Raw genomic sequence first — 27,142 nt, 5'->3', positions numbered from 1 at the left:
CTCCTCACTTCCCAGACGGTGGGATTGGGTAGAGGCACTCCTCAATTCCCAGATGGCGACATTGCCGGGCAGAGGTGTTCCTCACTTCCCAGATGGTACGTGGGCAGGGCAGAGGCATTCCTCGCTTCCCAGATGGTGGGGTGGCCAGGCAGAGGCGCTCCTCACTTCCCAGACGGTAGGCCTGCCCGACAGAGGCGCTCCTGACCTCCCAGATGCGCGGCTGCTGGGCTGGGGCCTCCTTACTTCCCAGATGGTGCCGTGGCTGGGCAGGGGTGCTCTTCACTTCCCAGATTGTGAGGCGGCTGGGCAGAGGCGCTCCTCACTTCCCAGGCGGTGGGGTGGAGGGTGGTGGGGAGTGCCGGCAGAGGTGCTCCTCACCTCCCAGATGGGGCGGTGGCCAGGCAGAGGCCCTCCTCACTTCCCAGATGGTGCAGGGACCAGGCAGAGATGCTCCTCAGGTCTCGATCTCTTGACCTCCTGATCCACCCGCCTGGGCCTCCCAAAGTGCTGGATTACAGGCGTGATGGCTCACGCCTGCCCTGCCGTGTCTTCTTTCTCCTAAGCAGCTGTTTTTGTCTCCTGGATTTTGATGTTCTACTTAACACCCTCATGTTCTTACGCATGTTGCCCTGCTGGAGGCATCCTTCTCTTTGGAAAGCCTGACCCACCAACAGTGCCTCAGGAGATAGACAGGGAAGCTTAGCCGGTGGGGGCCCCTCGTCTCTATCCCACCTCAGTGTCAGGGGAGGGGTCGGTTGCAGCTGCAGCGGTGGCCCTGACAGCTTTCTTTTGCGGGACCCATGGCCGACAGCTCTGGGGGGAGAAGAGCTACTTGATGCAAGAGCTGCAGGATCCCTGCGGTGCATGTCCTCCCCCACCATCAGCAAGCCTGGAGAGCTGGGCAGGTGGTCTTTACCCAGTACCTTCAAGGCCGCCTTCTCTGGCCACAGGGCGCAGCCCGGAACTGGTGCAGGGAGCACTGTTGGAACTGGGTCAGGCTTCCCAAAGGGAAGGATGCCTCCAGCAGGGCTGTGTGAACTGGCGACTCCATGGCCCTTGGAGTGGAAACTCACTGCATGCACCTGGGCCTTGTCAGTCTGGTTGTTTTCTGTCAAGCTCTTCAGACGGACACTTCCCTCCAAGGGCCTGGGATTATACCAGGAGGAAGTGAGGTTTCCCTGAGTCTCCAGGGGCCTGGAGGTGGAGGCTGCTTCCCCATTGCTACAGGGGCCCCTTTTATTGTCTTCCTGCCCCTGGGTCTCTACCTGGTCTTTCACCTGCGTTGCTTCTTTGGGCTCTTCTGTCCTCACCTCCATCTTCGGGAGCCTGGCTGGGATCACCTGCTCATCTAATGAAGGAAGTCGGAGGTTAAATTTGCCTCTGAGACGAGGGATCCTCACGGGGCTGACGTGTCCAAACATCATGGAGTTGTGAGCAGACAGCACGGGTTTCTTCCTTGAGTGGGGGCTCCAGACCACAGAAGGCAGGACCCTCAGTGGGGTGCCCGTGTTCTGAGGGAGAGGACACAGCCTCACAGGGGCGTGGTCCCACCTGGCTGGAAAAGAAGGCCCAACATGTTTCCGAGGGTTGAAGAGGAATCGGTAACAGCCCAAGGGTCCCGGGGCAGGCACAGGTGCAGCAGGCACAGGTGCAGCAGGCACAGGTGCAGGAGCCACAGGGTGAGCCTGGCCAGCTGGGAGGGCCTCACGGACAAGACGAGCAGGTTGCTGATGCCGTGGCTGGGACCTGCTGGGGAAGCCGGAACACCTTACTCTTAGACCAAAACGTTGACACTGGAGTTGCAGGGACCTGCGGCTGAAGCAGAAACAACATACGCTTATACGAGGATGTTGCCGACGGCATAGCCAGGACATGCGGTGGAACCAGGAACGAAATATGCTTAGAAGAGAACGTTGGTGATGGCGTGGCTGGGAGCTGCGGCGGGAGCAGGAACAACTTACTCTTAGACCAGAACGTTGACACTGGAGTTGCAGGGACCTGCTTCTGAAGCAGTAACAACATACGCTTATTTGAGAATGTTGCCGATGGTGTAGCCAGGACCTGCGGCGGAACCAGGAACAAAATACGCTTAGTGAGTTGCCCATTTTCAGTGAGTTGTGCACAGACAAAACTAAGGGTCAGAAGCGGAGAGGATACTCCTAAGTCACCCACATCTCTGTGGCCGGGTGTGCACTGGGCACCTGGGAGATTATGACATCACCATGGGGCTGGTGACAGAGCCAGGGTGTGGACGAATGAGCAGGAGCCTAGCAAGGGTGCCTACAAGAGGAGTCAAAGGGCAAAAGGCGAGGCCCCTCCATTGGTCCAGCTGGACTCTCTAGCCTCAGGGACGTCCCGCTCCTGGGGGCAGGTGTGTGGCCCTGGATGGCCCCCCCTGTGGCGCTGTGGAGGGTGCGGGGCTGATCTGCCAGAGCCCTTCCCGCCTGGCATCTGGCCCAGGCACTGGCTGACACCCAGTGGCCCTGTCTTGGCCAGCCCTGTCCCCCGGGTTACAAGGCCAGAACCTGGAAGCAGAGCGCAGGACCAGCCAGATCCCGCCAGGCTCCCCTGGGGCCTCTCCAGTGCCTCTGTGCCGCCTGGAGCCAGGCCCGCCTTCTCCATGGCCTCCGTGGCCTTGAGGGCCACCAGGCTCGCTGCGCAGGCTTCCAAGGAGAGGACGGGGTGTCCTGACCTGACTGGATGCTGCCCCTTACCACATCCCTTCCTGGCAGGCAGAGTCTCCACTTCTTTTTACAAATTTGCCTGAGACCGTTCCTTAGATCATCCAGGTGGTCATGGTCCAGCCAGGCTTTGAACACAGGTTGTGCGATTCCACAGCTGGTGCTCTGGCCTGTGTGCCTCCTGATCGTGGATACAGCATGTATTCTTATTTTTTCCTGTAGTCCGGGGGTACTTAGCATGGTGGCATGTCTGTAATAAGCACATGCACACCTAGAAGGAGGTCTTCACTTCAACATATAAGTTGACCGTGGCCCACTCTGGGCTCCAGTCCTCTGCAAAGATGTAGGGCAGGAACTACCAGTTGCCAGCCCAGCACCATTCCACATTGCTCTTCTAATGGAGCCTTTCAGCCCAGATGTTCTTTCTCGTCTGGTGGGTTCTCTCTCGTCTCGTCCAAGTATGTAAAGATTATGTTCTAGATCAGCTTTGGTCTATCCTAAAAGAAATTCGCCAGTGGATTATACCATATAGATAGAAGTCAGTTTTTCTGGTCTTCCTAGAATGTGTCTAGAAAGCAAGTACATTATTTACAAGTTAATAGTGGATCAATGTATTGGATTAAAATATGACCAACGTAATTTGGTCATTGTGAGCATGCCAGCTCGGTCCACTCTTCACCACACTTTATGATACCCTAAATATAACTCTAGATTTTCTTATGCCCAAGAGAAGGACATACTCTTGGGTGTCTGGACTAGGGAAACAGGTATGAAAAACCATTCGGCCAGTCTACATCTTTTTATTGGAGAATTGAAACCATCTATATTCAAATATATTATTAAAAGACAAAAAAAAAAAGAAATAGTCTTGCTGAATGTAATTAAGGCTTTAGATCTAGCATCTAGTTTATAAGAAACACAGGAGTTAGCAGAACAAGTTAAAAGTCCATCATGAGACAGTACACTGATAAATCCAGAAGATGGGATCACTGGCCTCCTTTTCACCAAATTCATAGCATGAAAACAAAGGAGGTGCTTAAGATTAGAACAGAGTTAAGAGGGCCAGGCGCGGTGGCTCACGCCTGTAATCCCAGCACTTTGGGAGGCCGAGACGGGCGGATCACGAGGCAAGGAGATTGAAACCATCCTGGCTAACACGGTGAAACCCCGTCTCTACTAAAAATACAAAAAGTTAGCCGGGCGAGGTGGCGGGCGCCTGTAGTCCCAGCTACTCAGGAGGCTGAGGCGGGAGAATGGCATGAACCCCAGGGGGCGGAGCCTGCAGTGAGCCAAGATGGCGCCACTGCACTCCAGCCTGGGCGACAGCAAGACTCTGTCTCAAAAAAAAAAAAAAAGAAGAAGGGAGTTAAGAGATATAACGATCAAATGTATGTAACATGTGGATCTTAATTGGCTCGTGGTTCCAATACACCATCTGTAAGAGACATTTTGGGACAACTGGAAACATTTTAGGATGGAAACAAGGCCTTAGGAATTATTTTAATTATGTCACATGTCATAATGGCATTGTGGTTAAGGAGAAGAATGTCCTTATTTTTTAAAGATGAATATTGAATAAGTTAGGAGTGAAAACTCATGATGTTTGAATTTCCTAATGATTTGCTTCTAATGAATAGAATATAGCAAAAGGGGTGGAATGTCACTGTTATGGTTTGGCTGTGTCGCTACCCAAATCTCACCTTGAATTGTAATAATCCCTACATGTCAAGGATGAAGGCAGGTGGAGATAACTGAATCATGGGGGTGGTGTCTTCCATATTGTTCTTGTGGTAGTGAATAAGCCACATAAGATTTGATGGTTTATAAATGGGAGTTCCCCTGCACAAACCCTCTTGCTTGCCACCATGTAAGACGTGACTTCGCTCCTCATTCACCTTCTGCCATGATTATGAGGCCTCCCTATCTATATGGAACTGTGTGAGTCAATTAAACCTCTTTCATTTATAAATTACCCAGTCTCAGGTATGTCTTTATTAGCAGTGTGAGAACAGGCTAATACAGTCACCTCTGAGATTAGGTTATAAAAGGCTGTGACTTCCATCTTGCTGTCATTTTCTTTCAGGCTCTTTCCACTTGCTTACTCTGAGGAAGCAAGTTGCCATGCCATGAACTGCCCTATGTAGAGATCCAAGGGACTGAGGGCAGCTTCCTGGCCAACAGCCCCAAATTCTGCCAATGACCATGGGGTGAGCTTAGAAGCAGATCCCTCTCCAGTCAGCCTAGAAATGACTACAGTGCTGGCCACCGTCTGATTGTAGTCTACGTAGTCTGTGACCTTTCAGGGTCTCTAAACCATACCTGGATTCCTGATCCACAGATACCATGAGATAGTAAATGTGTGTTGTAAGCTGCTAAGTTTCAGGGTGATTTGCTATTCAGCAATAGATAACGAATATACCATTATATAGGTAGCTAATTTAACTAATCTACTATTAAGGGGCATTAGGTTATTTCTAAGACTTTGCTATTGAAAAGAATGCTACAATGCACTTCTATTAGTCCTGTTATATTTTAAGGAAATTATTTTTAAGTTACACTTAAAAATTTATGATTTTTAGAATTAACAAATTGCCCATTGCAGAGGTGGAGAACACTTTTTTTTTTTTTTTTTTTGAGATGGAGTCTTGCTCTATCACCCAGGCTGGAATGCAGTGGAGCTATCTTGGCTCACCGCAACCTTCGCCTCCCAGATTCGAGTCACTCTTCTGTGTCAGCCTCCCGAGAAGCTGGGATTACAGGCACGCACCATCACACCAGGCTAATTTTTGTATTTTTAGTAGAGACAGGGTTTCGCCACATTGGCCAGGCTGGTCTTGAACTCCTGACCTCAAGTGATATGATTGTCTTGGCCTCCCAAAGTGATTACAGGTATGAGCCACCACACGTGGCCCCAGAGGTGGAGAACACTTTTGCAAATACCGGCTACTACCAATTTTTTCATCATTCAATAGATGAAAAAAATTCTCATTGATCTTTTAATGTATATTTCATTGATTATGAAATAAATTGGGTGTAATTCATTTGCTTGTCATTTCCTTTAAATTTTCTAAAACGGCCTGTGTCTTTTCACCATATTTCTTTCTTTTTCCTTTTATTCTCATTCTTTCTCTTTCTTTCTTATTTTGACTGTTATTTTTCTTCAGCAAACACTTTTTTTAAAAGCAAGTTGTTTATCTTTGTAAATGGAAATAATGCCTTAATCTGGCAAATGTGTGGAGAACATTTTTCTCCCAGTTTAGAATTTATCTTTGGACTTTGTTTATGGATTTCTTAATTTTTTCATATACATATATTTTATTTTTATATGGTTAAACTTTTAACTTTTCTTCCTTATAACTTCTGAGTTTTACATAATTTCTAAAAAGAGTTCTTACTCAAAGATGCTGCCAATGAGAATGATGATGGTGATGCCAGAGGGAGGAAGAGAGGAAGAGGATGATAAATACTTGCTTTATATAATATATTATGTGTCAGTTACTGTTCTATGAACTTTGTGCATATTTCACTTAATCCCTGAATTACCCTGTAAGGGAAGTACCATTATAACCCCAACTGACAAACGAGGAAACTGAGGTCTAGAGAGAAGTAAGTTAACTTGTCTAGATTTTAGAGGCTGTGCTCTTTACCACCATGCACTTGCAAAGGTGTTTTTGATGCCGTTCCTCGTGGGTTTTATGCCAACACAGAGCACTTTGGTCTTTGTGACCGCAAAGCCAACTCCATTTCTTGGGTGCCAGGGGTAATTATAATGCTTTTTCATGACCAAAGAAGTCTTTTATTGCATAGAAAAGTGGAGCCATAAATGATTTAGCACACACAAGGAGGCAGAAATGGAAATCGTTGCTGAAAACCAGCTCTTATCTGAGCGACGAATTGGGGCTGGAACAAGAAGCGTGGCCTTTCAGAATTGCTCACATCCTATACCAATTAAGTGTTTGGGGAAGCCGACAATGGCTTCCTGATGTGGAAATCACTTTGAAACATGTAGGCTGGTAGTTAAAGCCATTAGTTCCTCTTGGGCTTCAAGGACAACTACAAAGAAAATATTTTGTAAATTGTGTAAGAAGCATGGATTTGGCAACCCCTGGGTTAGCCTGAACTGGTCAGGCAATTGCTTTTAACACTATTTCCTAAATGGACTAATACCTGGTGGGGAGAGAGAAAACAAACCTCACTTCAGAAAGACAACTTAGGGCTTCTTAAAAGCTGCAGGTCTCTCTGCCTCAGACAACCACTGAGAGAAGGGCTAGGCTCTTGGACAAAGAGTTTTCATTTCAGTCTCAAGATCGAGGGGATGCAAATAAGCCCAGCACTTCTTGCCTGACCTTTCCTTGTTGAAAAGCTCCTGCATCATTCTCAGCAAACTATCACAAGGATAAAAAACCAAACACCACATGTTCTCACTCATAGGCGGGAATTGAACAATGAGACCACATGGACACAGGGTGGGGAACATCACACACCGGGGCCTGTCGTGGGGCAGGGGGATGGGGGAGGGATAGCATTAGGAGAAATACCTAATGTAAATGATAAGTTAATGGGTGCAGCACACCAACATGGCACATGTATACATATGTAACAAACCTGCACGTTGTGCACATGTACCCTAGAACTTAAAGTATAATAATTAAAAAAAAAAAAAAGCTTCTGCAGAAAGCCCAGTAGGACACCCAGGCAGGCATTTCTACATGCCTTGAAGTCATATTGAAAGCTGAGATACAAAAAGCAAGAGAATAGGAGGCAAGTCGAAGTCACTAACTGGAAAATTGCTTTATCTCGAGTTCTCAGGGGCCTATGGCTCTTAACCAGTGGCAGCTAACACGAAATATAGTTGAGCACTCACCGGAAATGTTCCAGTCGGGACTAATTTTCTTTCTTTCTCTGCTTGCTCTTGTGAAGCAAGGTTATAAATTTTCTCTTCTTTCTGTGAGGAAGCTTGCTAGTGTGAAAAGGCAGTGTGGCAAGAATGAGGAGGTGTTGGCTGTAGTCTTGGCACTGCGCTTTAACTACTTTAATGTCCTGGACACAGCTGCTTTGAATCACACCTACACTGAGCTGTTAAGACCCTGGGTTTGAGAGCTGACTCTCTTACCCTTTGATTCCCTCATCTTTAAAATGGGAATAAAAATAGCAGCTCCCTCAAAGAGCTATCATGAGGGTTCCACGAGAGGCCACGTGCAAACCATTTACAAAGCTCCTGGCATGTTTCAGCTCAGGGTGAATGGTGCCCTCCAGAGTTGTGCAGAGGATCAGTTCTGGCCTGTCACATACTGCATTGGTCTAGGTTAGGGTTCCTCCAGAGAAACAGAACTGACAGAATAGATATAAATGGAGATAGATCTATCTCTAGGTTCATCTCTCTCTCTATCTATATCTATCATCTATCTATCTATCTATCTATCTATCTATCTATCTATCTATCATCTATCTATCATCATCTATCTTCTATCTAATGTATCTATATCTCTATCTGTCTATCTATTATATCGATGGAGAGAGAGAGAGAGAAAGCGAGACTTTAAAGAATTGGCTCATGTGACTGTGGGCGCTGAGAAGTCCAAAATCTGCATGGCAGATGAGCAGGCTGGCACCCCAGTGAAGAACTGGCATTGCAGCTAGAGTCTAATAGCAGTCTGAAGACAGAACTCCTTCTTTCTTTGGGGACATCCATCTTTTTCTCTTAAGACCTTCAATTGACAGGACGAGGCCCACCGACATGATGGAGGGTAATATGCTTTCCTCAAAGAGTACCGATTCAAATGTTAATCACATCTAAAAAATGCCTTCACAGCAACATCTAGACTGGTGTTTGACCCAAAACTGGATACTATGGCCTATTCAAGTTGACACGTAAAATTATCCATTACACATAGTAAGTGTTCTTCTATGGTCTAAATGTTCATGTCCCCCCAGTATTTGTATGTTGAAATACTTACTCCCTGAGGTGATGAGATTAGAAGATGGGGTTTTTGGAAGGTGATTAAGTCATAGGGGTAGAGCCCTCACGAATGGGATTAATGACCTTTTGAATGATGCTTGAAAGAGACCTCTCATTCCTGCCATGTGAGGTTAGAATGAGAAGACAGCTGTCTATGAGAAAGCAGACCCTCACCTGACATTGACTGTGCTGACACATTGATCTTGGACTTTCCAGCCTCCAGAGCTGTGAGAAATAAATTTCTACTTTATGTTTTTCTTTTTTTTTTGGAGACGGAGCCCAGGCTGGAGTGCAGCAGCGTGATCTCGGCCCACTGCAACCTCTGCCTCCCGGGTTCAAGTGATTCTCCTGCCTCAGCCTCCTGAGTAGCTGGGATTACAGGTGCCCGCCACCACGCCCGGATGATTTCTGTATTTTTAGTAGAGACGGGGTTTCACCATGTTGGTCAGGCTGGTCTTGAACTCCTGACCTTGTGATCCACCCATCTCGGCCTCTCAAAGTGCTGGGGTTACAGGCGTGAGCCACAGCACCTGGCCAATTCCTATTGTTTATAAGCCACCCTATCTTATTATAGTAGCCTGAACAGACCAAGCCATGGTCAATAAATGTAGTTAATATTCTTCTTATGGTATAGTTATTATTTCTGTTGTTGCTGATCTATCCATATGCCCTTTTAGGCCCCTTTTAGTCTTGATATCTTCTGTTGAACAACATGCATCTGCATTTAGGGAAAGGAAACAGAAAGAACTGAAGTATTGTGCAAGCAAATGGAATCTGAGAAGGATATAAACAGGAAAATCCAGTTTTCTCAACGCTTGGTCATGGAGTTGAGATGAAAGTTGGGCCAACACCTTCTCCATAATAACCTTTCCCAAACTAAAACACAGATAATATGTAGCGTTTATGTATTACATAAACTTCAAATAGCTAAGAGATATTGAGTACTTATTATATACCAACCAGTGTTCTGAATGTTTTAATCAACACAATGACCTTCACAGCAACCATACGATGCGGGTGCCGGTGCCAATATGTTCCATCTCACTGATGAGGAAGGTGAGTCCAGGGAGTGTAGGGATCTTGTCCAAAGTCATACAACTAGGGAGGAGGGGGACCCAAATAAGCCACTGTGTCCTGTTCTAGAGCCTGTAGGTCTTGACCACACGTCCAGCATGCAAAAAATTGTAGTGCAAAAGCAATGGGATGAGGGACATTGCCACTGTCTAGAGACTCCACTGCTGTGTGGCAAGGACACTGTAAAGGTGAGTCTCTCTAGTGTGCATAAAGGTCTCTTGGAGAGCCTGTGAAAAACGTGGATTCTCAGGTCCCACCCCTAGAGAGACTGATTAAGGCTGGGCTATGTCCAGGATCCACCTGGGATCCCACTAAGTCTCCTGCTTTTGCCCTGGTCATGCTGGGGCTCAGAAGGCTCTCAGAGGTGCATCCATTCTGTGGAATTGTGAAGCTGAGCAATAAGCACTGAAGAAATATCCTGGCTCACTAAGAAAGATGAAGACAGCACTGCTACCAAGTATGCCCATGGAAGCTTCTATACCCAATAATGGCTCATGTACTAAAAGTCTGTCGTAAGAGAGGTCTTATGAGCCTTGACAAAGTCATGAGAGACATCCAGAATTCAGTGGACCATTACCTAGCACTATAAGAATTCTATGTCCTAAAGTTCAAAAGTCTTTGGATCAAAGCAGAAAGAGATTTATATACAACAGCCACATACAAAATCAATCAAGCAATAAAATGGCTGCAGACTTTTGAATGTAGACAGAAAAAGTAGGCAATACATGGAATATGAATCCAGGAACGTGGGCTATGGGAACATCCCTCGCTTGTAGTTAAGGGTCATTGACGTAAAGTCCAGTGTGGCTTGCTGGGGATTTGGACAGACCAGCATCTGGTCCTTACGTGTTTGCAGAAGGGGGAGTAGACAGAATAACGGCCTCCCAAGGATATCCATGTCCTCATCTCCAAAACCTGTGTACGTGCCTTTATATTACCCTACATGGCAAAAGAGACTATGCAGATGTGATTAAGTTCATGACCTTGAGATGGGAAGATGATCCTGGGGTACCCGGCAGGCCCAGTGGAATCACAAGGGTCCTTACAAGAGAAAGACAAATGAGTAAAAGCCAGAAAAAGGTGACATGATGATGGAAACAGAAGTCAGAGACAGAGGGAAATTTGAAGATACTATACTCCTGGCTTTGCAGATAGAGGAAGGGGTTATTAGTCAAAGAATGCAGGCAGACTTTAGAAGCTGGGAAGGGCAAGAAAACAGACTCTCCACCTAGAACCTCCAGAGGGAACGCAGCCCTGCTGATCCATTTTAAATATCTGCGCTCCAAAACTGTAAGATAATAAATATGTGTTGTTTAAAGACACATAGATTTGAAGTAATCTGCTGCAACAACATAGGAAACCAATATAGAAGGCTTCCCTCAAATTTACATGGGATGATCTCATAGTTTCCTTAGTTGGAGTAAAAAGAATTTCCCTGGTTGTCTTCCACCCCAGACCTGTGCCCAAGGTAACCTCTGGCTCTACAATAGGTGTATAAGCACAGAACTTTTATTCATGCCAAGAGTGAGATCTGAGACATAAAAATCTTCAAAGACATCAGAAACATTAAGAAGAATATGTTAGAACTTAGTAGTTTATATTGCCATGATGTTAAAAATTTGAACTTTTAGGGTGGCAGCTTATAATGCCAGTTTAAAACGTGTCATTGAGTACTTGATTTAGATTTGTGATTTTAAGTCAAAACTATACTACATTAATTTTCTATTTTGGAATAGTTTAAAGAACTGTAATCCATTGATTTACATAATATTCATATTCTATATATGTGTGTGTTTATACACACACACACACACACACACACACACATATGGTTCAAGCAATTCTCCTGCCTCAGCCTCCCAAGTAGCTGGGATTACAGGTGCCCACCACCACGCCCAGCTAATTTTTGTATTTTTAGTAGAGACAGACTTTCACCATGTTGGCCAGGCTGGTCTCCAACTCCTAACCTCAGGTGATCTGCCCGCCTCAGCCTCCCAAAGTGCTTGGATTACAAGTGTGAGCCAACGCGCCCGGCCTAAATCATTTAAGTATTCAGAAAGGTTTGCTGAGTGAGATAACTGAAGGACTAAGACAGAAATATAATCTGTTAAATGTACAAATGTGATATAAAATATTTCAAGCCTTTTAATTAAGTCACAAATGAGACAAACATTAGTCGAAAGGTTTTTTTTAAAGTAATTGAAGAAAACTAGGCTAGTACATAAATAAAATGATAGAATTTGTAAGTTTGAATCAAAAGTTTAAGGAACAACTAGGCTTCTGAACTTGTAAATGTAATAAGCTGAATATCAATTCTTTTTTACACCTAATGCCATCCTTGACCACGCTGTGACATCTCACATCAGTGGCCTATAAGGCATTTGATCCTAAGTCCAAACAAAGTGGCAGGATGCAAGTCACATATGACGATGTACATTTCTGTGCAAAGTCACTTTTTCTTTCCCATTGTAATTGGATGCCCTTCTTTTTTTTTTTGAGATGGAGTCTTGCTCTGTTGCCCAGGCTGGAGTGCAGTGGTGCGATCTCGGCTCACCGCAAGCTCCGCCTCCCGGGTTCACGCCATTCTCCTGCCTCAGCCTCTCCGAGGAGCTGGGACTACAGGCATCTGCCACCATGCCCGGCTAATTTTTTTGTATTTTTTTAGTAGAGACGGGGTTTCACCGTGGTCTCGATCTCCTGACCTCGTGATCCGCCCGCCTCGGCCTCCCAAAGTGCTGGGATTACAAGCGTGAGCCACCGCGCCCGGCCTTGGATGCCCTTCTTATTAGCACTTTGAATATTTGTTCCTTTTGTTCCTACTGGAAATCACTGGGGTGAATAATGTTGTAAAACCGGTTGATTGCCTACCTGGCAGACAAACATGCCCCTAGAGCTACAGCAAAAATTGCCTTCAAAACTTTTTTGGAAAAATCAGTATTTGATATTTAAAAGAAAAAGTAATATTCATGGAAAAAGACTAACTTCCTGGTCTGGAGTTCTTGTTTAAAAGATGGGGCTTCGTTATGTGATCCAGGCCGGAGTGCAGTGGCACAATCATGGCTCACTATAGCCACTAAATCCTCAGCTCAGGCAATCCTCCCAGTTTAGCCTCCCAAGTAGCTAGGACTACAGGCACGTGCCACCACACCTGGCTAATATTTTTTAACTTATTTGTAGAGATGGTCTTTCTATCTTGCCCAGGCTGGTCTCAAACTCCTGGCCACAAGCAGTCCTCCTACCTGGGATTATAAGCCTGAGCCACTGCATTCTGAGATGCATCTCGGAGTTATTCTTCATTTTGAGGTACATATTCGAGGGGAGCAGTATCATCTTTTTAGGGCTTAGGACTTCTAAGGATCATAAGCCGCTTTGCAAAATCACCTCTAAGATGAGCAGAGCACTTGCTTGGGCAGCACATATACTAAAACTAGAGTTGTACACGGAAGATTAGTGTGGCCCCTGTGCAAGGATGACACACGAATTCGTGAAGTGGTCCATATTAAAAAATTAAAATAAAATAAAATAAGCAGAGTATCAGTACAATGGTCCAGGCATAATAGAGCAAGACCTCTCCCGCCATCTGTTGGTGATAGGTGGTTTCCCATACTCACTGAGGTTAGTGGCAGGCTTTCATGGGAACCCACGGCTTTGCTCACAGCTATGAAGTCTGTAAAGAAGAAATGTCTGACCACCCTATTTAAAACAGCAACATGCTCACCCCATGACATCTGGCATTCCCAATTCCTTTTCCCTATTTTATCTCTCTCTCTGATACTTCTCACCTTCTGACACACTAGGTTTTGCTTGCTATTTTTCACTTCTGTACCAATCAGAGCATAAAGAAAAATCAACATGCCAAGGCAAAGGGAACCATGGCATCTTTGCACACGCTGGGGTATGAAAGTTCTTGGTGCTCAGGGAATGCCATCCCAGGCTATGATGGTAGATGACCGACCATCATGGACAATATGGTCAGATTTATTACTGGAAAGTAATTGCAGGGTGGTTTAGCTGTTGATTTGCTTGTTTTCTCTCTCTTCTGTCACTGCCAAAATGTAAGCTCCAATGGGAAAGAGATTTTTGTAGCTTTTGTTCACTATTTGTGGCAGAAGCAACTAATTTCCTCAGTAACAATTCTCTCCTTCTTCCTTATAGTAACAGACCACCACCTCCACTTAGTATGAGCTGGGCATGTGGTTGCCAGGTGGAAAGTACATTTCCCAACCTCACTTGCAGCTAGGTGTGGCTATGCCAATAAAATATTTCCAATATGTTGTAAATAAAAATTATGCTTTACCTTTCCTTTCTTGCCTTCAAACAATTGCTCCCTTCCTGCAGGCTGGATGCAGACCTTGCGAGGAGGAACCATATGAGGACAATGGCTTTGAGAATGGCCAAGATACAAAACAGAAGGATCTTTGTCCTCTGATGTTATGGAGCAGAGTCACCTACCAGTCCCAGAGTGCCCGCTACCTCTGGAGAGCAAGTAAGAGAAATAAAAGTCTACCTTATTTTGGAATCTCTTTGTTACAGCCTCTGTTATGGACTGAATTTTGTCCCCAGTCCTTACCCCCAAATTCCTATATTGAAGCCCTAACCCTAATGTGACTGTATTTGGAGATGCCTGTAAGAAGGTCATGAAGGTTAAGCGAGGTCAGAAGGGCAGGGCTCTAATCCGATAGAAATGGTGACCTTGTTAAGAGGAGGAAGAGACAGCAGAAATCTCCATCTCTTTTTCTCTGCACATACACACAAAGCAGAGGCAATGTGAGGACACAGGGAAAAGAGGCCTGTTTATAAGCCAGAAAGAAAGGACTCCCCAGAAACCAACCCTGACAGCACCTTGATCTTGGACTTCTAGCCTCCAGAATTGTGAGAGAATAAATTTCTGTTGTTGATACCACCCTGTATGTGGTATTCTGCTAAGGCAGCCCGAGCAAACTCATGCTGTCTCTTAGCCATGACCTTAACTGAAACTGCTGCACCCGGGCCTGAGATGAGTGCCTAAAAATTAGTAGATATGCAATGAGTATTACTTGGTTAAATAAATAAAATGCAAAGACAATATTTGATTTGTGCTACACAAATATAAATGGTTACCGGACTCTCACAGATTGTACATCTGTCTATTTATCCACCCACCCATTCATCATTTTGTCACCCTGGTTGTGTTTACGACGAAAATAAAGTCTCATCTTTGAACTCAGTTACAGTTTCCTTCACTCCCACAGCCCATCCCAAATCTATCAGTTGTCAGCTCCTATTAATTTTACCACCTGTATCTCTCTATGGTAGTTTTTTTCCCTACCATTACAATGATCACCACTCCAGGTCTCATTTGTCTCTTACTTACTCTATAAATGCTTCCAATACTTTCTCTCTTCAATCTCTGTATTTGATCTATTGCAGAGACTTGTAATTGCCTCTTTCAAATTCATTTTGCTTTCTTTCCTAGGAACAGATGCCTCATTTTATTTTCTGTGGCAACGCACTGTGTGAAACAACCCCATTTCTCCACTACTCCTACAGCCACATGACTAAATTCTGGCTAAGGAGATATAAGTAAAATTTGTTAGGTAAGGTTTCTGAAAAACCTCTTTAAAAGAACAATACAGAACTGAAAATATGCCACTTTCTACCCTTTCCCCTACTCCTATTTTTTTTTTTTTTTTCCTGTCACCTGGAAATTTGGGAGTGATTGCTGGAGCTCTAGCAGCCATACTGAAATACGGAAGAATGAAGAGAGGAGAAAGAGAAATGAACTCTGTCCCTGATGAAGTCGTGGAACTGCCATGCTAGTTCTGGATTGCCTACCTCCCACATAACAATGAAATATACTTTTACATAACAATGAAATACACTTTTTTTTTTTTTTTTTGAGATGGAGTCTCGCTCTGTCACCCAGGCTGGAGTGCAGTGGTGCAATGTCAGCTCACTGCAAGCTCTGCCTCCCGGGTTTACGCCATTCTCCTGCCTCAGCCCCCCGAGTAGCTGGGACTACAGGCACCCGCCACCACGCCCGGCTAATTTTTTTGTATTTTTAGTAGAGACGGGGTTTCACCGTGTTAGCCAGGATGGTCTCCATCTCCTGACCTCGTGATCCACACACCTTGGCCTCCCAAAGTGCTGGGATTACAAGCGTGAGCCACCGTGCCCGACCTGAAATACACTTTTAAATATGTAAGCCATTGCAGTCAGATCTCTAATTAGCTGCTGAACACAATTCCTGACTGATTAGGGAGCCCATGCCTTCAATGCTGTCAGTTTAAGCTTGCTGATGCACATATTGAGGGCAGCTGTTTTGCTAGCACTGCTGCAGGGCTTAAAGGGATATGAGAAAACACTTTATCCTGGAAGGTAAGTGGGAGGACAATCAATAGCCTCATTTTACACATGAAAAAACTAAGGCTCAAGATCATACAGTTAGTAAACACCAGAGAAAGGAAGAGAACTGAGGCCTCAAATGATGCTGAGTGATGGCAAGGGGTGGGATTTTGGCGTAAGCTCTGGGATTTGGAGATTGTACACAGGCACAAGCATGTGTTCACACACACACACACACACACACACAATGGGAATTTGAGTGCATGCCTGCTTTTTTCATGTCTCCATCCCATCTCGCCTTTTCTCTTCTGGGAACCATCTCTTTCTCACTTGAAGCTGTTGATCACCTGACTCTAGAATGGTACAGGATCCCAGGCCCCTTGATATTGTGATTGGTCCAGAAGTGGTCATGTGACCCAATCAGAGCCAGATTTCTTTGGGAGACGACTACTTAGTCACTGTGTGTGAACTTGAGCCTATTTGTAACTCTAAGGCTCTGTCTCCTTACCACCAAATGAAGGTTAGTCTATTACCTGGTGTATTTTGTGGTTGTGAGGATGAGGTGAAACAAAAGTAAAAGGCCTGGCATATGGTGGCTGTTCGATGATCATTTGCTTCTAGTAGACATGTTTAAAAAGCTCTCTTTTTTCCCTGGACACCATACAGGGTAGGAACTACACACAAAATGAACAATGAAGCACCCAAAGCCCACCTAAATATTTTGTTTTGTTTGCTCATTTGTTTCCCAAGAGGGGTAAGTTCTCAGTTTCCAGAAGAACCACTTTAATTGACTTGCATGATGAAAAGACAGATCTTATGGACAAGCCCTATCCCTATCTGTCTCTAGAATAGCAATTGTAGTAAATGAAATAAATAAAATCTTCACTTCTTCTCCATCTGGAAACTAGAGACATTTTTACTCCAACTTGAATCAAGAGTCCAGAAACTATGTGAAACACAAATGGTTTGGGTGTGGTGATGTATTTATTCATAATATAGTTTCAGAACACATTAATAATGGAGAATAACACTTATTCATATACTGAATATAACTTTTCCTGGAGCACTCTAGAGCTTGCTTGGAGTTGGAGAATACTGCCAGGCTTTTCCTAATCTCTTTGGTCTTTGGAAGTGGGCAGGGTTTCTCAAACCAAGTGTCTCCCATGGGCCACTGGCAAGGCTTCCCTTCATAGTTTGGAAGGGCAGAAAGACCATGGCTTCAGCACTTCCATTTTGGAAAGAAGTAACAAAAAAGTGAATTAATGAGCGATTGGAAAGACTCAAAGCATTTTGTACTCCACAGTTCATTTCTTCACACAAACGTCCATTACTGCAGCGGCCATGAAAACTTGCAGGGTGTTAGGCTCATGGCCTGAAGAGAAGTCACATCAGCAGCCAATGTTTTCATGCAAAAGGCAATCGTGATGATTCAGAACCTGGTTCTGAACTTCTCCAGGTGTGCTCGTGAGCTGAAGGTCACGCCCATTCTGTGCATCCTCTGTCTTTCTACTGGTAAACTTGGATGTCATTTTAGAGTATCTTGGCAAAATGGTGAGAAGATCTCACTTTCCCAATATCACTCTGTAATGAAGCTGCTTGGGGGATCCTCCATTTGATTGTAGAGAGACCAAGGCACCGTGGGCTGAAGCAATGAATATTAACAACACTAACAACAATAAGGATAAAGTCCAAGTCTCTTCCAAAACGGGCATATCCAAAAATAAGGGTAAAGAGCTGGTCTTATTGCATCCAAGTGATTCTGTGCACTGGAAATTGTCCTTCTGTTCCTCCCTTTCATTAAAAGTGTTTATATTTCTGAGTCAGATGATCATTTAAATACATATAATATTAGCACCAAGGCAGCATATTTTTTCCCAGAGATCACATGAAACTGAATACATATTTAACATAGTTAATAGTTGGTACAATCTGTGACATCACTAACATACTTATTGGCTGATACTTGCCTAGAAATGCCAAAAATACCTTTTATACAACTCTTATAGCACCTTGATGATGGCTAGATTGTTTTAAAAAAATTCATTTTAAAAAAGTCACAATAAAACATTTACAGATGAAAAGTAAACAATAGTGTACCGTGATAATGAAGGATCACTTTGTCATATTACCACATGCAAAGGCAGTCATAATAGAATCATTTTACGTACAAAAATATTACATCACAATAAATAATTTCAAACATAAATATTAAACTTTACATCATTAGGATAGTCCACATATATACATACACACATATATGTGCATATATGTATGTGTATATATGTATATATGTTTATGTACACACATTTACACACACACAAGCATACAAGTCACACATAAACACACACACACACACACGCACCCAAATTAAGGTGGAGGTATTGCATTACTATCCTTCATCCATCCCATAATAGCTTCCTCTTCAAAGCACCTGAAACAAACAAACCAGAAAATATAAACCTTCTGCCTCAAATGCCATAAGCTAAGAATAGGCAACTGATACATTTTTACATGTAGAATTTAAAATTAACATTATTTTCTCTAGATTTTATTTTTATTTTTTCTGAGTCACAGTCTCACTGTCACCAAGGCTGGAGTGCAGTGGCATGATCATGGCTCACTGCAGCCTTGATCTCCTGGGCAAGCAATCCTCCCATCTCAGCCTCCCAAGTAGCTGGGTCTACAGGTGCACACCACCATGCCCAGCTAATTAAAAAAATTTTTTTCTTTTTTTTGCAGAAATGGAAGTCTCACTATGTTGCCCAGGCTGGTCTCAAAATCCTGGACTCAAGTAATCCTCCTGCCTCAGCCTCCCAAAGTGCTGGGATTATAGGCATGAACCACCACGCTGGCCCTAGATTTTAAAAATAGTGTTTGTTTGCTGTAAGAAACACAGAAGTTTCAGGGAAGTAATATAGAATAAAATTTAAAAACCCATTAGCATGAAATCCCTGCACCTGAGATAACCGCTCTTCATATATTGGTATTTTGGTATTTCCTTCTAGTCTTTTTTCTATAAATATGTTTATATATGTAAATATTGCATATATGTGCTATATAAAATTTATCTTCATAGATACAAAATATATACAGTACATATACAATGGTGATCTCTAGTGGATACCTGCTGATTTTTGCATGCCTCCATCCCATCTCCCCCTTTCTGATAACAAAATGCCTTCTTGTCCTTTGAGAACCATCCCTCTTCCAGCTGAAGCTGTCAATCACCTGACTCTAGGTGGGTACATGATCTCAGATCCTTGGATGTTGTGATTTGTTCAAAAGTGACCATTTAACCTAACCAGAGCTAAACAGAGTTATTTTGCAGAATGCATGCTAGGGGATGAGTGTTCACTTGAATCATAAGTTGGAAGAATGATGTAATCCTAGAGCTTCCCAGGACCATGGTGTGGGGGGCAATGATCTGCCTGAGAATGAAGTCATTTAAGAGGCAATTATTGCTGATTGATGAAGAAAGAAAGAGTACTGATGACTGAACTTCTGGATCTAGCCATGCCTGAAGCTAGCATACTTCTTGGATATCTCAGTTACTTAAGATGATAAATTTCCTTCATTTCCATAGCTCCTTATAACAGAAGTAATCCTAAATGGCAAATAGGCACTCTTGTATCAGGATCTTCAAGAGCCTTACACAGTAATGGGCTACTGGAAGCTTGAGGGAAGATGCAGGAGGGTCACATGAATTGGTTGAGCTCATCCCTTGTAGCTGAAGACACTGGGATGATGAAAAGAGTGACCAGTTCCGTCTTTTACTCAGCAGAAGAATCACTTTCTGGCATAACGTACATAGGTCAGGGATTGCCGAACTTTAATATGCATGACTCCTGTGGACTTTGTTAAAATGCAGATTCTGATTTCACAGGTATAGGGTGAGGCCTGACATTGTGCATTTCTAATAAGTTCCTAGGTAAAGCTGATCATGCTGATTCTTGGACCACACTATGAGTAACAGGGGTGTGGCACAGCGGAGTGATTAAGAGCACTGGCTTTAGTGTAGGACACTCTGAGTTCTGCCAAGGGAATTTATCATTACCTTTTAATTTTTTTTTTTTTTTTGAGACAGAGTCTTACTCTGTCACCCAGGCTGGAGTGCAGTGGCGTGGTCTTGGCTGACTGCAACCTCTGCCTCCCAGATTAAAGCGATTCTCCTGCCTCAGGCTCCCAAGTAGCTAGGACCACAGGTATGTGCCAACACACTCAGCTAAATTTTGAATTTATAGTAGAGATGGGGTTTCGCCATGTTGGCCAGACTGGTCTCGAACTCCTGACCTCAAGTGATCTGCCTGCCACAGCTTCACAAAGTGCTGGAATTACAGGCATGAGCCACCACGCCCAGCCTCATCATGATCTTAAGCAAGTTACTTAATTGTTGCGGGCCTCAGCTTCCTCATATGTAAAACAGCAGCTCCTCTAAACAGTTTTGTTGTGAGGATTCAATGAAATATTGCTCAACAAATGCCATTGTGGTTTTACTATTACATTCTTGGGAAGTATTGCTCAAAGGATGAGCTGTGATTCCCTTGCATTAGAATTCTCTGTATTAAAATTACAGGTCCCTGAATCCACCAGAGACCTAATGAAGCAGGACCCCTAGAGATGAGGCCCAATAAGCAGCATTTTAAATAAGCTCTGCAAACAGCTGGTACCAATCCTATTGAAACAATTTCTAAAAAATCGAAGAAGAGATATTCCTTCCTAACTCGTTCTATGAAACCTCTATCATCCTGATACCAATACCTGGTAAAGACACAACAAAAAAAGACAACTACAGACTAATCTCCCTGATGAACACTGACATGAAAATCCTCAACAAAATACTAGCAAACTGAATCCAGCAACATACCAAAAAGATAACCTACCATGATCAAGTGGACTTTATTCTTGGGAGGCAAGGGTCATTCAACGTATGCAAATCAATAAATGTGATTCACCACACAAACAATTAAAAACAAAAACAATATGACCATATCAATAGATGCAGAAAAAGCATTTGATAAAATCCAACATCCCTTCATGATAAAAACGTACAAGGCATAAGACATCAAAAGAACATATCTCAGAATAATAAAAGCCATCTCTAACAAACCCACAGCCAATATCATACTTAATAGGCAAAAGTTCGAAGCATTCCCCCTAAGAATTGGAACAAGGCAAGGACGTGTACTCTCACCAGTCCTATTCAACACAGTATTGGAAATCTTAGCCAGAGCAATCAGGCAAGAGAAAGAAAGAAAATACATCAAAACAGGAAAAAAGGAAGTCAAATTATCTTCCTTCACTGACAATATGATTCTATACAGAGAAAACCCTACGTATTCCACCAAAAGATTCCTAGACCTGAAAAATGACTTCAGTAAATTTTCAGGGTGCAAAATAAATGTACAAAAATCAGAAGCATTTCTACACACAAATAACATTCAAGCTGAGAACCAAATCAAGAATGCAATCCAATTTACAATCACCACAAAAAGAATAAAATACCTAGGAATACATCTAACCAAGCAGGTAAAAGAGCTCTACAAGGAGAATTATAAACATTGCTTAAGGAAATCATAGATGACACAAATAGAAAAATGTTCCATGCTCATCTATTGGAAGAATCAATAGCATTAAAATGTCCATACTGCCCAAAGAAATACACAGATTCAACAAAATTCCTATCAAATTACCAATGTTATTCTTTACAGTGTTAGAAGAACTATTCTAAAATTGATATGGAACCAAAGCAGAGTCTAAAAGTGAAAGCAATCCTAAGCAAAAAGAACGAAGCCAGAGGTATCATATTACCAGACTTCAAACTCTACTCTAAGGCAGTAAACTAAAGGTAACCAAAACAGCATGGTACTGGTACTAAAATAGACACATAAATTAATGGAACAGAATAAGGAACCCAGAAATAAAGCTATGCGTCTATAACCAACTGGACTTCAACATAGTCAACAAAAATAAACAATGGGGAAAGCATACCCTATAATAAACGGTGCTGGAAAAACTGGCTAACTATACACAGAAGAATGAAATGGAACTCTTATCTCTTACCATACACAAAAAATAACTCAGGATACATTAAAGACTTAAATGTAAGACTTCAAACCATAAAAATTCTAGAAGAAAACCCAGGAAATACTCTTCTGAACATTGGCCTAGGCAAACAAATTATGACTAAGTCCTCAAAAGCAAATGCAACAAAACAAAAATTGATAATGGAGATCTAACTAAATTAAAGAGCTTCTGTACATCAAAAGAAACTATCAACAGAATAAACGGACAACCTACAGAATAGGAGAAAACATTTTATTTTTATTTTTAATTTTTTTTGAGACGGAGTCTCACTCTGTCGCCCAGGCTGGAGTGCAGTGGTGCAATCTCGGCTCACTGCAAGCTCCGCCTCCCGGGTTCACGCCATTCTCCTGCCTCAGCCTCTCCGAGTAGCTGGGACTACAGGCGCCCGCCACCACGCCCGGCTAATTTTTTGTATTTTTAGTAGAGACGGGGTTTCACCGTGGTCTCGATCTCTTGACCTCGTGATCTGCCCGCCTCGGCCTCCCAAAGTACTGGGATTACAAGCGTGAGCCACCGCGCCCGGCCGAGAAAACATTTTTAACCTATACATTTGATAAAGGAATAATATCCAGAATCTATAAGGAACTTAAGTAAATCAACAAGAAAAAAACAAACAACCTTATTAAAAAGTGGGCAAAGGACATGGACAGACACTTCTCAAAAGAAGACACACAAACAGCCAACAAATATAACAAAAAATGCTGAACATCACTAATCATCACAGAAATGCAAGTCAAAACCACACTGCGATAACATCTCATGCCAATCAGAATGGCTATTCTTAAAAAGTAAAAGGATAACAGATATTGGTGAGATTGCAGAGAAAAATGGAATACACTGTTGGTGGGACTGTAAATTATTTCAACCTCTGTGAAAAGCAGTTTGGAGATTTCTTAAAGAACTAAAAATAGAACTACCATTTGACCCAGCAATCCATTACTGGGTATATATCAAAAAGAAAATAAATCATTCAACCAAAGAGACACCTGCACTCACATGTTTATTGCAGCACTATTCACAATAGCAAACGTGGAATCAACCTAGGTGCCCATTAATGGTGGACTGGATTTTAAAAATGTGGTCTGTATACATGATGAAATACTATGCAGCCATAAAAAATAATAAAACCATGTCCTTTGCAGCAATATGGATGCAGCTGGAGGCCATTTTCCTAAGTGAATTAACACAGAAACAAAAAATCAAATACCATATGCTCTTGCTTATAAGTGAGAGTGGAACATTGGGTACACATGGACATAAAGATTGAAATAATGGACACTGGTGACTCCAAAAGGGAGGAGGAAGGGAAGGGAGAACTATTTATTGGATACTACTTTCACTATCTGGGTGATGGGTTCAAACGAAGCCTACATCTCAACACACTTTATCAGTGTAACAAACTTGCACATGTACCTCCTGAATCTAAAATCTAAAAGCAAATAAATAAATAGGCCAGCTCTGTAGAGGGGAACCCATGTCTAATGGCAGAGAACTGATGGCTTCAGTCACGTGAGGACAGAGGAGCAGGAGATAAAAAAGGTAGAGCAGTATTGGGTCAGCTTCAAGATGCTTAACTGTAATGCTGCCTGATCCTCCCACATTTGCTCATATAGGCTACAGAAAAAAATAAAAGACAGACAGACAGACAGACATAGGACTACTTACCTTAGCTATAAAACTCGCACCTCCAGGCCAGTACCAGAGGATGGAGTGCATTTCCCACAGTAACCACCGCATTTCCCTATGACTCGGGTACCATCCTGCAAGGAGATGCATCATGTTAGCCTACCTGCTTGGTTAATGCTTTTAGGGCCTGCACTGGCTTTTTGGGAAAACGTTCTTATACAGACAGTAAGCAGGCCTTCTGAACTGACGTGAAGCCCAACATACTCACCATGGTCTAAAGCAGGGGCTGGCAAACTTCAGCCTGTGAGCCAAATCCAGCCCACCACCTGTTTCTGTACGGCTTGCAAGCTAAGGATGATTTTTATGTTTTTAAATAATTGAGAAAAAGTAAACCAAAAATAATATTTCTTAACACATAAAATCATATGAATTTCAAATTTCAGTGTCTATTAATAAAGTTTTATTGGAATATAGCCACATTCATTAATTTACCTGATGTCTATAGCTGCTTTCATGCTGCAAAAAAAGAATTGAGTCTCAGCTTCATACTGCTTCTTGGTGCACAACAAATCACAGTGACACTGTTTTAATTTGAGAGTGTTTTGAGTGATGTGTGTATTGCTGGATCATTACAACTTATGTGCTTATTAGCAGTGTATACCATTATGACAAATCAAGAAAAGAAGAGAAAGGTAGACTTTGAATGTTGCACTTTTAAGATACAATGGCATATGGATTATTTTGTTATCAAATTTAGATGACAAAGCATTGTGATTATTATGAAATGACACTATAGCTGTGCTAAAAGAATACAATATATACCATCATCAAACCAAATACTCATCACAATATTCCCAACTCACAGAAAAACAATGGTCAAAAATTTAGAAAATTTAAAATGGAATATCTCACCATAGCATAATCCCTCCACAAAAAATAAAAAACATGAAAATGAGTAAGTTTCCAAGTTGCTCATTTGTTAGCCAAGCAAGGAAAACAATTTACCAATGGTGAGTTCATTAAATCCTGTTTAACAGCAACATCTGAAGAAATGTGTCCAGAGAAAATAAACTTAACTACCCTTTTGGCAAGGACTATTGCTTGAAAAGCTAATAACATTGGGAACCACATTAATAGTCAACTAAAAAAACAAAGCAGATTATTTTGAGTGGTTTTCACTGGCTCTTGATGGGTCCACACATATTACTGATGTTATTCAGGTGTTATCATTTCTTTGAGGAGAAAATGCCCAGTCTGAAGTGACTAAAGAATTAGACTCTTTGAAGAGTCTAGTGGAACTAGTGGAATAGTGGAATAATTTGTGGAATAATGGAATAGTTTATGGAACAAGTAGAGGTGAGAATATTTCAAAAAGGTTGGGAAAGAACTACAGAACAAATGAAGTGGAATCTGCTAAGATGTGTTGACAACTGATGGTAGTACAAATATGTGTGGAGCATAAAAAGCTTTAATTGGACAAATTTACAAAGCTTGTGAAACTGTTAGATGTTTAAAGCCTATGGTTATTCACCGTATTATTCATTTGTGGGTACTTTGTGGAAAATATTTGACCTATCAAGTGCTATAGAACTAGTAGTGTCAATAGTGGACTTTATTTTCTACCACGGACTTACCCATCCTCTATTTTGTGAATTTTTTGTCAGAACTGAAAGCTCAATACCTTGACTTGTCCTACTACACAGCAATTTGATGGCTTAGCAGTGGGGTAAAGTTTTATTTTGATTTTTGAGCTCAGGGTCAAGATTAAAATTTTTTGAACTACAACTGCTCTCAATCACTGTAATTCAACACTTAATGGCTCTGAATATTAGCTTTTGCTTCAGAGTTGATCATGTTTCTTAATGGATTGTACCTAAAATTACAAGGCAAAACTGTTCTTATAGGCAAAACTTATAATGTTATAAAGTAATTTCATTGATAACACTGTTTGCATCACAAGTAAGGTTAGATTGTTTTAAACACTTCCCATGCTGTCAAAAGTTAAAACAGGAAATGACTTCTCTATTACACACAAATTTAAAGTGTATGTAGTTTCTGAGCTTAAACTGCAGTTCCAGCACCGTTTTTCAGACTTTGATATAAATGCAAAGGAAATCTTTATATGTCAAAATCCATTTAACTAGCAATTGAGGAGCTTCTATCTCATTTTCAATTGCAAGTGATTCATATGCAATGTAGTGACATGCTAAAAGGCAACTATCAAGAGAAAACTCTAATAGAATTCTATACGTGCCTGCCAAGCCATGAATATGCTTAATTAACATTATATGGTTATGGATAGATATCAGTGTTTGGCAATATCAATGCATGTAGAAAGGCATTTAGAAAGATTGAAATACATAATATCTCATTTCAGGTCAGCATTAACAGATAAACATTTACCATCTATTTTGATAATAGAGAACACTAATTAAGCTAAATATTTTCCTCCCCCAATAGCCCATTCATCTCCTCAGGTGATCTGTATTAGAAAAAGCTATACTCACTTATTATGATTGTATTTTGAATTTGACCAATAAAAAAATTTTGTGCAAATTTGTTTTCTCTCTCGACATACAAATGTATCATTGATTTTGCCTCTTGGCCCTTCAAGACTAAAATCTTTACTATCTGGCACTTTGTAGACAAAGTACGCCAACTCCAAGTCTAAAGACCTCCGCTCCATAGAGTCTGTCTTTGCCTCTGCAGATTCATCTGGTACCACGCTGTACTCAACACATGCATTTCTTTTGGTTGTTCTTCTGATATGTCCCCTACATTACAAGGCCTTTGCATGTGCCATTCTCTCTGATTGGAGTTCTCCTCCCTCTCCCTCTTTGTGCATACTGTACCACGTCAACTTTGGCCTGGTAAATTCTTTAGAACTCAGTTCAAAGCCCATTTATTCTGAGAAACCTTCCTGACCTGGTTATCTGCTGCAAAGCACCCTGTAATTGGGTAATTCTTTCTTTAACATCTGTCTTCCTACTGGAATGTCAGTTCCATTATGAGAAGACCAATATCTTGTTAAAACCTGGGAATATCCAGAACCTACCACAGTGTGTGGCTCATAATGATATGAAATATACATGTTAAATGAATGCATGAATGAATGAAAGGCTGAAGCTGAATTCTTCTTTTGGAAGTGCAGTTAAGAATGCCCTGCTAATCAGTTCCCCTTATGCTTTCCCATGCTATGAAAAAGTCCTTGTTTAATTATGGCCTCATATTCCATTTTGTATAATTACCATGTCACATAATTCCACCCCCCTACCCTCTGCGCCTGCACAATATTTCATATTTTCCACTTCTGGAAATAACACTATGATGAACATATTTGTACCTACATTTTAGGATTTTTTGGGGTTATATTCTCAGAACTAGGTCAAAAGTC

General features: G+C 42.3%; 2 protein-coding genes and 1 non-coding gene across 3 annotated transcripts in view; 1 reads left to right on the top strand and 2 right to left on the bottom strand.

Annotated features, from left to right (window-relative positions):
- Window positions 1-512: 512 nt before the first annotated feature.
- LOC116463982 (putative UPF0607 protein ENSP00000382826) lies at window positions 513-1,874 on the bottom strand. The gene has a single exon (XM_032147269.2). It carries the CDS (start codon window positions 1,872-1,874, stop codon window positions 513-515), a length of 1,362 nt encoding a protein of 453 aa, XP_032003160.2.
- Window positions 1,875-13,115: 11,241 nt separating this feature from the next.
- LOC116463984 (U6 spliceosomal RNA) lies at window positions 13,116-13,218 on the top strand. Its single transcript, XR_004246832.1, has one exon. It is a non-coding gene; the product is annotated as a U6 spliceosomal RNA (small nuclear RNA).
- Window positions 13,219-23,531: 10,313 nt separating this feature from the next.
- The window catches only part of LOC116463983 (A disintegrin and metalloproteinase with thrombospondin motifs 9-like), a 46,643-nt gene continuing 43,032 nt past the window's right edge, over window positions 23,532-27,142 (bottom strand). The window contains exon 11 of the mRNA XM_032147271.2: window positions 23,532-23,882. Within this exon, the coding sequence (XP_032003162.2) occupies window positions 23,793-23,882 (90 nt within the window). The 3' untranslated portion in view covers window positions 23,532-23,792. The remainder of the gene's footprint in view (window positions 23,883-27,142) is intronic.

Source organism: Hylobates moloch, unplaced genomic scaffold, assembly GCF_009828535.3.
Source record: "Hylobates moloch isolate HMO894 unplaced genomic scaffold, HMol_V3 SCAFFOLD_110, whole genome shotgun sequence".
Classification (NCBI taxonomy): Eukaryota; Metazoa; Chordata; class Mammalia; order Primates; family Hylobatidae; genus Hylobates; species Hylobates moloch.
The sequence above is the reverse complement of the archived record's forward strand: the minus strand, read 5'-3'. Positions and strand labels throughout refer to the sequence as shown.

Coding starts and splice junctions, on each gene's coding strand:
- LOC116463982 (XM_032147269.2), bottom strand. CDS start 1,874: ATGTCCTGGCTATGCCGTCGGCAACATCCTCGTATAAGCGTATGTTGT.